The following is a 9,879-nucleotide window of genomic DNA, read 5'->3' as shown; positions in this document are numbered from 1 at the left end:
TCCCTCCCTCCTTCCTTCCTTCCTTTCTTTTTTGAGACAGGGTCTTGCTGTGTCACTCAGACTGGGGTGCTGTAGTGTGATCTCAGTTCACTGCAGCCTCCGCTGCCGAGTTCAAGGTTCAAGTGATTCTCCTACCTCAGCCCCCCAAATAGCTGGGACTATAGGAGCCTGCCACCACACCCAGCTAATTTTTCTATTTTTAGTAGAGACGGGGTTTTGCCATGTTGTCCAGGCTGGTCTCAAACTCCTGGCCTCAAGTGATCTGCCCACCTCAGCCTCCCAAAGTGCTGGGATTACAGATGTGAGCCACCACGCCCAGCCCTATCTTTATATCTGTATCTGTCTTTATTTTTGTCTCTATCTCTGTGTCTCCATTTTTTTCTCCGCCTCCATCTCTTTCCTTGAGTGCGTGCGCGTGCGCACACGCACACACACACACACACACACCACTGACGAATAGATGCATACAACCCCCCTCCACCCCCATCTGAAGGAAGCAGGGCACTCACCTGAGAGCAGGATTCCCATCCAGTGGTGTCCCCATAAGTCAGCAGGCCCCATGGGTCCCAGCACCTGACTTCAGTGTGCCAGGCCGTCTGTTGTCCCGGCTTGCACACACAGACACAGTCCTCACTCCAGCTGCAGCCCCTCCACCTCCCTTCTCTCTTCTCCCCCACTGCTACAAAGTCACACACACTGTAGTGACTGCCGCTCCCGGGACAGACAGGGGTGGTGGCAGGGAAGTAACTTTGACCCCACCTCTGCCCTCTACCCCCAGGGCTGACTTTCCTTCCCTGTCTGGCGTGGAGAGCGGAAAGTCCAGGAACCCTGGAGACTGGGAACTGAGATTACTATGGTCAATAGCAATGATAAAAAAACAACAATGACCACCAGCTCCTTGTTTCTGAGAGCTTAATAACCAGGCCCAGTGCCAAGTTCATTATAAGCAGCCAATAAATATTAAATGAGCTGGAATCATGCTTGTGATATAGATCCCAGTCATAAACAAAAGCTCTGGAGTCAGACTGGCAGGAATCACAGACTGAGCAGGACTGGGGGAACTCCAGAAGGAGCCCAATGTGGTCTTGGGAGAAGGGGCAGGGAGGCCTTCCTGGAGGAGTGGACATCTGAGCTAAAACTTGGAGAACATAGTAAAAGTTCCATATATAAAAGTTACTTTTAAAAAAATCTCTATGAGCAAGACAAGCTGTTGGTCTTTGAGAGTATATAGACCCAGACCCAGAAGATTTAACAGAACTGACTGGCTGAGGGAACTATCATGATCCATGTATCATGTATCCATCCATTAATTTATTTAACAAATACTTCCTGAATTCTCTTCCTTTTTTTTTTTTTGATGGAATCTTGCTCTGTTGCCCAGGCTGGAGTACAGTGGCGTGATTTCAGCTTCCTGCAATCTCCACCTCCCAGGCTCAAGTGATTCTCCTGCCTCAGCCTGCCTAGTAGCTGGGACTACAGGCGTGCGCCTCCACACCCAGCTAATTTTTGTTCTTTTTTTCTTTTAAATTATACTTTATGTTCTAGGGTACATGTGCACAACATGCAGGTTTGTTACACATATATATACATGTGCCATGTTGGTGTGCTGCACCCATTAACTCGTCATTTACATTAGGTATATCTCCTAATGCTATCCCTCCCCCCTCCCCCCACCCCACAACAGGCCCCAGTGTGTGATGTTCCCCTTCCTGTGTCCAAGTTATCTCATTGTTCAATTCCCACCTATGAGTGAGAACATGTGGTGTTTGGTTTTCTGTTCTTGCGATAGTTTGCTGAGAATGATGGCTTCCAGCTGCATCCATGTCCCTACAAAGGACAAGAACTCATCCTTTTTTATGGCTGCATAGTATTCCATGGTGTGTATGTGCCACCTTTTCTTAATCCAGTCTGTCATTGACGGACATTTGGGTTGGTTCCAAGTCTTTGTTATTGTGAATAGTGCTGCAATAAACATACGTGTGCATGTGTCTTTATAGCAGCATGATTTATAATCCTTTGGGTATATCCCCAGTAATGGGATGGCTGGGTCAAATGGTATTTCTAGTTCTAGATCCTTGAGGAATCGCCACACTGTGTTCCACAATGGTTGAACTAGTTTACAGTCCTACCAACAGTCTAAAAGTGTTCCTATTTCTCCACATCCTCTCCAGCACCTGTTGTTTCCTGACATTTTAATGATTGCCATTCTAACTGGTGTGAGACGGTATCTCACTGTGGTTTTGATTTGCATTTCTCTGATGGCTAGTGATGATGAGCATTTTTTCATGTGTCTGTTGGCTATATAGATGTCTTCTTTTGAGAAGTGTCTGTTCATTTCCTTTGCCCACTTTTTGATGGGGTTGTTTGTTTTTTTGTAAATTTGTTTGAGTTCTTTGTAGGCTCTGGATATTAGTTAGCCCTTTGTCAGATGAGTAGGTGGCAAAAATTTTCTCCCATTCTGTAGGTTGACTGTTCACTCTGACAGTAGTTTCTTTTGCTGTGCAGAAGCTCTTTAGTTTAATTAGATCCCATTTGTCAATTTTGGCTTTTGTTGCCATTGCTTTTGATGTTTTAGACATGAAGTCCTTGCCCATGCCTATGTCCTGAATGGTATTGCCTAGGTTTTCTTCTAGGGTTTTTATGGTTTTATTTAAGTCTTTAATCCATCTTGAATTAATTTTTGTATAAGGAGTAAGGAAGGGATCCAATTTCAGCTTTCTACTTATGGCTAACCAGTATTCCCAGCATCATTTATTAAATAGGGAATCCTTTCCCCATTTCTTGTTTTTGTCAGGTTTGTCAAAGATCAGATGGTTGTAGATGTGTGGTATTATTTCTGAGGGCTCTGTTCTGTTCCTGGGGTCTATATCTCTGTTTTGGTACCAGTACCATGCTGTTTTCATTACTGTAGCCTTGTAGTATAGTTTGAAGTCAGGTAGCGTGATGCCTCCAGCTTTGTTCTTTTGACTTAGGATTGTCTTGGCAATGCGGGCTCTTTTTTGGTTCTATGTGAACTTTAAAGTCCCAGTTTTTTCCAATTCTGTGAAGAAAGTCATCGGTAGCTTAATAGGGATGGCATTGAATCTATAAATTACCTTGGGCAGTATGGCCATTTTCACGATATTGATTCTTCCTATCCATGAGCATGGAATGTTCTTCCATTTGTTTTTGTCCTCTTTTATTTCATTGAGCAGTGGTTTGTAGTTCTCCTTGAAGAGGTCCTTCACATCCCTTGTAAGTTGGATTTCTAAGTATTTTGTTCTCTTTGAAGCAATTGTGAATGGGAGTTCATTCATGATTTGGCTGTTTGTCTATTATTGGTGTATAAGAATGCTTGTGATTTTTGCACATTGATTTTGTGTCCTGAGACTTTGCTGAAGTTGCTTATCAGCTTAAGGAGATTTTGGGCTGAGACGATGGGGTTTTCTAAATATACAATCATGTCATCTGCAAACAGGGACAATTTGACTTCTTCTTTTTCTAATTGAATACCCTTTATTTTTTTCTCTTGCCTGATTGCCCTGGCCAGAACTTCCAACACTATGTTGAATAGGAGTGGTGACAGAGGGCATCCCTGTCTTGTGCCAGTTTTTAAGGGGAATGCTTCCAGTTTTTGCCCATTCAGTATGATATTGGCTGTAGGTCTGTCATAAATAGATCTTATTATTTTGAGATACGTTCCATCAGTACCAAATTTATTGAGAGTTTTCAGCATGAAGCACTGTTGAATTTTGTCAAAGGCCTTTTCTGCATCTGTTGAGATAATCATGTGGTTTTTGTCTTTGGTTCTGTTTATATGCTGGATTATGTTTATTGATTTGCATATGTTGAACCAGCCTTGCATCCCAGGGATGAAGCCCACTTGATCATGATGGATAAGCTTTTTGATGTGCTGCTGGATTCAATTTGCCAGTATTTTATTGAGGATTTTTGCATCGATGTTCCTCAGGGATATTGGTCTAAAATTCCCTTTTTTTGTTGTGTCTCTGCCAGGCTTTGGTATCAGGATAATGCTGGCCTCATAAAATGAGTTAGGGAGGATTCCCTCTTTTCCTATTGATTGGAATAGTTTCAGAAGGAATGGTATCAGCGCCTGCTTCTACCTCTGGTAGAATTTGACTGTGAATCCATCTGGTCCTGGACTTTTTTTGGTTGGTAGGCTATTAATTATTGCCTCAATTTCAGAGCCTGCTATTGGTCTATTCAGGGATTCAACTTCTTCCTGGTCTTGGGAGAGTGTATGTGTCCAGGAATTTATCCATTTCTTCTAGGTTTTCTAGTTTATTTGCATAGAGGTGTTTATAGTATTCTCTGATAGTAGTTTGTATTTCTGTGGGGTCGGTGGTGATATCCCCTTTATCATTTTTTATTGCGGCTATTTGATTCTTCTCTCCTTTCTTCTTTATTAGTCTTGCTAGCAGCCTATCAATTTTGTTGATCTTTTCAAAAAACCAGCTCCTGGATTCATTGATTTTTTGAAGGGTTTTTTGTGTCTCTATCTCCTTCAGTTCTGCTCTGATCTTAGTTCTTTCTTGCCTTCTGCTAGCTTTCGGATGTGTTTGCTCTTGCTTCTCTAGTTCTTTTAATTGTGATGTTACGGTGTCAATTTTAGATCTTTCCTGCTTTCTCTTGTGGGCATTTAGTGCTATAAATTTCCCTCTACACACTGCTTTAAATGTGTCCCAGAGATTCTGGTATGTGGTATCTTTGTTCTCATTGGTTTCAAAGAACATCTTTATTTCTGCCTTCATTTTGTTATGCACCCAGTAGTCATTCCATGTAGTTGAGCAGTTTTGATTGAGTTTCTTAGTCCTGAGTTCTAGTTTGATTGCACTGTGGTCTAAGAGACAGTTTGTTATAATTTCTGTTCTTTTACATTTGCTGAGGAGTGCTTTACTTCCAACTATGTGGTCAATTTTGGAATAAGTGCGATATGGTGCTGAGAAGAATGTATATTCTGTTGATTTGGGGTGGAGAGTTCTGTAGATGTCTATTAGGTCTGCTTGGTGTAGAGCTGAGTTCAATTCCTGGATATCCTTGTTAACTTTCTGTCTCAATCTGTCTAATGTTGACAGTGGGGTGTTAAAGTCTCCCATTATTATTGTGTGGGAGTCTAAGTCTCTTTGTAAGTCTCTAAGGACTTGCTTTATGAATCTAGGTGCTCCTGTATTGGGTGCATATATATTTAGGATAGTTAGCTCTTCTTGTTGAATTGATCCCTTTACCATTATGTAATGGCCTTCTTTGTCTCTTTTGATCTTTGTTCGTTTAAAGTCTGTTTTATCAGAGACTAGGATTGCAACCCCTGCCTTTTTTTGTTTTCCATTTGCTTGGTAGATCTTCCTCCATCCCTTTATTTTGAGCCTATGTGTATCTCTGCACGTGAGATGGGTCTCCTGAATACAGCAAACTGATGGGTCTTGAGTCTTTATCCAATTTGCCAGTCTGTGTCTTTTAATTGGAGCATTTAGCCCATTTACATTTAAGGTTAATATTGTTATGTGTGAACTTGATCCTGTCATTATGATGTTAGCTGGTTATTTTGCTCATTAGTTGATGCAGTTTCTTCCTAGCATTGATGGTCTTTACATTTTGGCATGTTTTTGCAATGGCTGGTACTGCTTGTTCCTTTCCATGTTTAGTGCTTCCTTCAGGAACTCTTGTAGGGCAGGCCTGGTGGTGACAAAATCTCTCAGCATTTGCTTGTCTGTAAAGGACTTTATTGCTCCTTCACTTATGAAACTTAGTTTGGCTAGATATGAAATTCTGGGTTGAAAATTCTTTTCTTTAAGAATGTTGAATATTGGCTCCCACTCTCTTCTGGCTTATAGAGTTTCTGCTGAGAGATCTGCTGTTAGTCTGATGGGATTCCCTTTGTGGGTAACCCGACCTTTCTCTCTGGCTGCCCTTTACATTTTTTCCTTCATTTCAACTTTGGTGAATCTGACAATTATGTGTCTTGCAGTTGTTCTTCTCAAGGAGTATCTTTGTGGCATTCTCTGTATTTCCTGAATTTGAATGTTGGCCTGCCTTGCTAGGTTGGGGAAGTTCTCCTGGATAATATCCTGCAGAGTGTTTTCCAACTTGGTTCCATTCTCCCCGTCACTTTCAGGTACACCAATCAGACGTAGATTTGGTCTTTTCACATAATCCCATATTTCTTGGAGGCTTTGTTCATTTCTTTTTACTCTTTTTTCTCTAAACTTCTCTTCTCACTTCATTTCATTCATTTGATCTTCAGTCACTGATAATTCTTTCTTCCTGTTGATAGAGTCAGCTACTGAAGCTTTTGCATTTGTCACATAGTTCTTGTGTCATGGTTTTCATCAGTATCAGGTCGTTTATGAACTTCTCTGCATTGGTTATTCTAGTTATCCATTCATCAAATCTTTTTTCAAGGTTTTTAGTTTCTTTGTGCTGGGTTCGTAGTTCCTCCTTTAGCTTTGAGAAGTTTGATCGACTGAAGCCTTTTTCTCTCAACTTGTCAAAGTCATTCTCCATCCAGCTTTGTTCCATTGCTGGCGAGGAGCTGCATTCCTTTGGAGAGGGAGAGGTGCTCTGATTTTTTGAGTTTTCAGCTTTTCTGCACTGCTTTTTCCCCATCTTTGTGGTTTTATCTACCTTTGGTCTTTGGTGATGGTGACGTACAAATGGGGTTTTGGTTTGGATGTCCTTTCTGTTTGTTAGTTTTCCTTCTAACAGTCAGGACCCTCAGCTGCAGGTCTGTTGGAGTTTGCTTGAGGTCCAGTCCAGACCCTGTTTGCCTGGGTATCAGCAGCGGAGGCTGCAGAAGAGAGAATATTGCTGAACAGCAAGTGTTGCTGTCTGATTGTTCCTCTGGAAGCTTTGTCTCAGAGGTATACCCTCTGAGACCGTGTGAGGTGTGAGGTGTCAGTCTGCCCCTAGTGGGGGATGTCTCCCAGTTAGGCTACTTGGGGGTCAGGGACCCACTTCAGCAGCCAGTCTGTCGATTCTCAGATCTCAACCTCCGTGCTAGGAGAATCACTACTCTCTTCAAAGCTGTCAGACAGGGACATTTACATCTTCAGAGGTTTCTGCTTCTTTTCATTTAGCTATGCCCTGTCCCCAGAGGTGTAGTCTACAAAGGCAGGCAGGCCTCCATGAGCTGCAGTGGGCTCCCCCCAGATCGAGCTTCCCAGCCGCTTTGTTTACCTACTTAAGCCTCAGCAATGGCAGGTGCCCCTCCCCCAGCCTCGCTGCCACCTTGCAGTTAGATCTCAGACTGCTGTGCTAGCAATGAGGGAGGCTCCATGGGTGTGGGACCCTCCGAGTCAGGCGCAGGATATAATCTCCTGGTGTGCTATTTGCTAAGGCCCTTGGTAAAGTGCCGTATTAGGGTGGAAGTGACCCGATTTTCCAGGTGTTGTGTCACGGTTTCCCTTGGCTAGGAAAAGGAATTCCCTTGCACTTCCAGGTGAGGTGATGCCTCACCCTGCTTCGGCTCTCACTGGTTGGGCTGCACCTACTGTCCTGCACCAACTGTCCGACATGCCCCAGTGAGATGAACCTGGTACCTCAGTTGGAAATGCAGAAATCACCCGTCTTCTGTGTCGCTCATGCTGGGAACTGGAGGCTGGAGCTGTTCCTATTCAGCCGTCTTGGCACCCAATCCCCTAATTTTTGTATTTTTAGTAGAAAAGGAATTTCACCATGTAGCCCAGGCTCGTCTTGAACTCATGAGCTCAAGTGATCCGCCCATCTCAGCCTCCCGAAGTGCTGGGATTACAGGCGTGAGCCATCGCGCCCATTCCTGAATTCTCTTCTGTGCTGACCCCTGCTCCTGGTAGTACTGGGGACAGAGCATTAAGACAGCCCCAATCCTGTTCTCACAGAGGCTCACAGTCCAGTAGGGGAGACAGACCTGTCCACAGACAATAACAACCCAGAGTAGGCAGGGCTGGGATGGAGGAATTCAAAGGGGGCACCTGGCTCAGCTTCAGGATCAGGGAAAGCTTCCTGGAGGAGGGGACATGGTAGCTGAGACCTGAAGGGCATAAGGGTGAGCCAGCGGGAGCAGCATGTGAAAAGTTTTTGAAATTGAGGCACAGAAGGAAGGTCAGGTGGGTCTAGAATAGAGGAAGTGAGAGAGGATAGGTGATTCAACAGGAGGCTTAGAAAACTCTGAAACTGTTACTTAGGGTATAAGGGGCAGCTTGGCATTGCAAGGAAGAGATCGTGACTCACTCAGCTGCCTCATTTTGCTGCCCTGCTTGTGTCTTACTCCTGCTACACGCAGTCACAAAGTATCTGCCCTGATAAAGCATCAGGCTGAGCCAGCTGGCTCTGGAGCCAGAGTGCATGGGTTCAAATCCTGACCCCCACTTGCTAACTGGGTGGCCTCAGCAGGTCAGCTCCCTTCTCTAGGGACCACTTTTCTCAGCTCTAAAATGGAGATGCCCAGGCACGGTGGCTCACGCCTGTAATCCCAGCACTTTGGGAGGCTAAGGTGGGAGGATCACTTGAGCCCAGGAGTTCAAGACCAGCCTGGGCAACATAGTGAGATCCCATCTCAATTAAAATAAAATAATAAAGCAAAGTAGATGATGATGCTTTTGCCTCCTAGGAAGCTCTGTGGTTATGAACACCTGACTTCAGTGTGCCAGGCCATCTGTCACCCTGGCTTGTGGCACCAGTTATGAGCACAAGGCTATATGACTGCCTGGGCTGGCAGGACAGTCCTTTACATCCCAGCCATGGTTCATTGGGAAAAATTTGTCACCCTTGCATGCTTCCGTGTGCCCCATCTGCAGACTAGGAGAAATCACAGTCTCTCCACACAAGACAGTTGTGAGGATCGAATGAGTCAGTGACAGGAAAGTGCTCAGAACAATGCCTGACACAGCATAAGCTATCAACAAATGCAAATTCCCACTGGATGTCATGACTGCCTTGCATCGTAATCTCACTGCCGCCCTGTGAGGGGGTACACATTCACTCACTCTGTCACTGCTGTGGACTGAATGTTTGTCTCTCTGTCATTCAGATATTGAAATCCTGACCCTTCATGTGATGGTTTTAGGAGGAGAAACTTTGGGAGGTAATCAGGTCCCTCCCAAAGGGGTTAGTGCCCTTATAAAAGGGACCTCAGAGAGCTCTCTTGTTCACTTTCCACCATGTGGGGAATGCAACAAGAAGACGGCAGTCTGTCACCCAAGAAGAGAGGCCCTACCAGAATCTGACAATGCTAGCACCCTCATATAAGCCTTCTAGCCTCCAGAACTGCATGAAATAACTTTCTGTTATTTACAAATCGTCCAATCTGCGGTCTGTTCTAGCAGCCCGAACTGACTGAGAGCCACTCAACATATATTTCCTGAGTGCCTACTGTGCCTATTCTAGGTGCTGGGGACACAGCAGGTAATGAGACCATCAGACGAGGCTGGGTGCAGTGACTCACGCCCATAAATCCAACACTTTGGGAGGCCAAGGTGGGGTGATTGCTTGAGCCCAGGAGTTTGAGACCAGCCTGGGCCCCCATCTCTACAAAAAAATAAAAATAAAAAAATAGCAGGCATGGTGGTGCATATCTGTAGTTGCCACTACTCAGGAGGCTGAAGTGGGAGGATCGCTTTGGTGTGGGAGTTTGAGGCTGCAGTGAGCCATGATCGCAGCACTGCACTCCAGCCTGGGTGATGGAGCAAGACTCTGAAAAAGAAATAAAGAGAAAGAAAGAAAGGAAAGAAAGGAAGGAAGGAAGGAAGGAAAGAAAGAGAGAAAGAGAAAGGAAGGAAAGAAAGGAAAGAGAGAGAGAGAGAAAGAGAGAGAGAGGAGGGAGGGAGGGAGGGAAGGAAGAGGAAAGGGAAAGAAAGAGAAGAATGAAAGAAAGGAGGGAGGGAGGGAAGGAAGGAAGGAAAGAAG

General features: G+C 44.5%; 1 protein-coding gene across 1 annotated transcript in view; it reads right to left on the bottom strand.

The window, feature by feature from the left end:
- CEACAM20 (CEA cell adhesion molecule 20) overlaps positions 1-836 on the bottom strand; it is a 29,884-nt gene extending 29,048 nt beyond the window's left edge. Inside the window, exon 1 of the mRNA XM_023190551.2 lies at positions 510-836. Coding sequence (XP_023046319.1) covers positions 510-561 — 52 coding nt within the window. The 5' untranslated portion in view covers positions 562-836. The remainder of the gene's footprint in view (positions 1-509) is intronic.
- Between the last annotated feature and the right edge of the window lie 9,043 nt (positions 837-9,879).

The sequence above is a fragment of the Piliocolobus tephrosceles genome, chromosome 21, assembly GCF_002776525.5.
Source record: "Piliocolobus tephrosceles isolate RC106 chromosome 21, ASM277652v3, whole genome shotgun sequence".
In the NCBI taxonomy this organism is placed as follows: domain Eukaryota; kingdom Metazoa; phylum Chordata; class Mammalia; order Primates; family Cercopithecidae; genus Piliocolobus; species Piliocolobus tephrosceles.
This window is presented reverse-complemented; position numbering and strand designations above follow the sequence as displayed.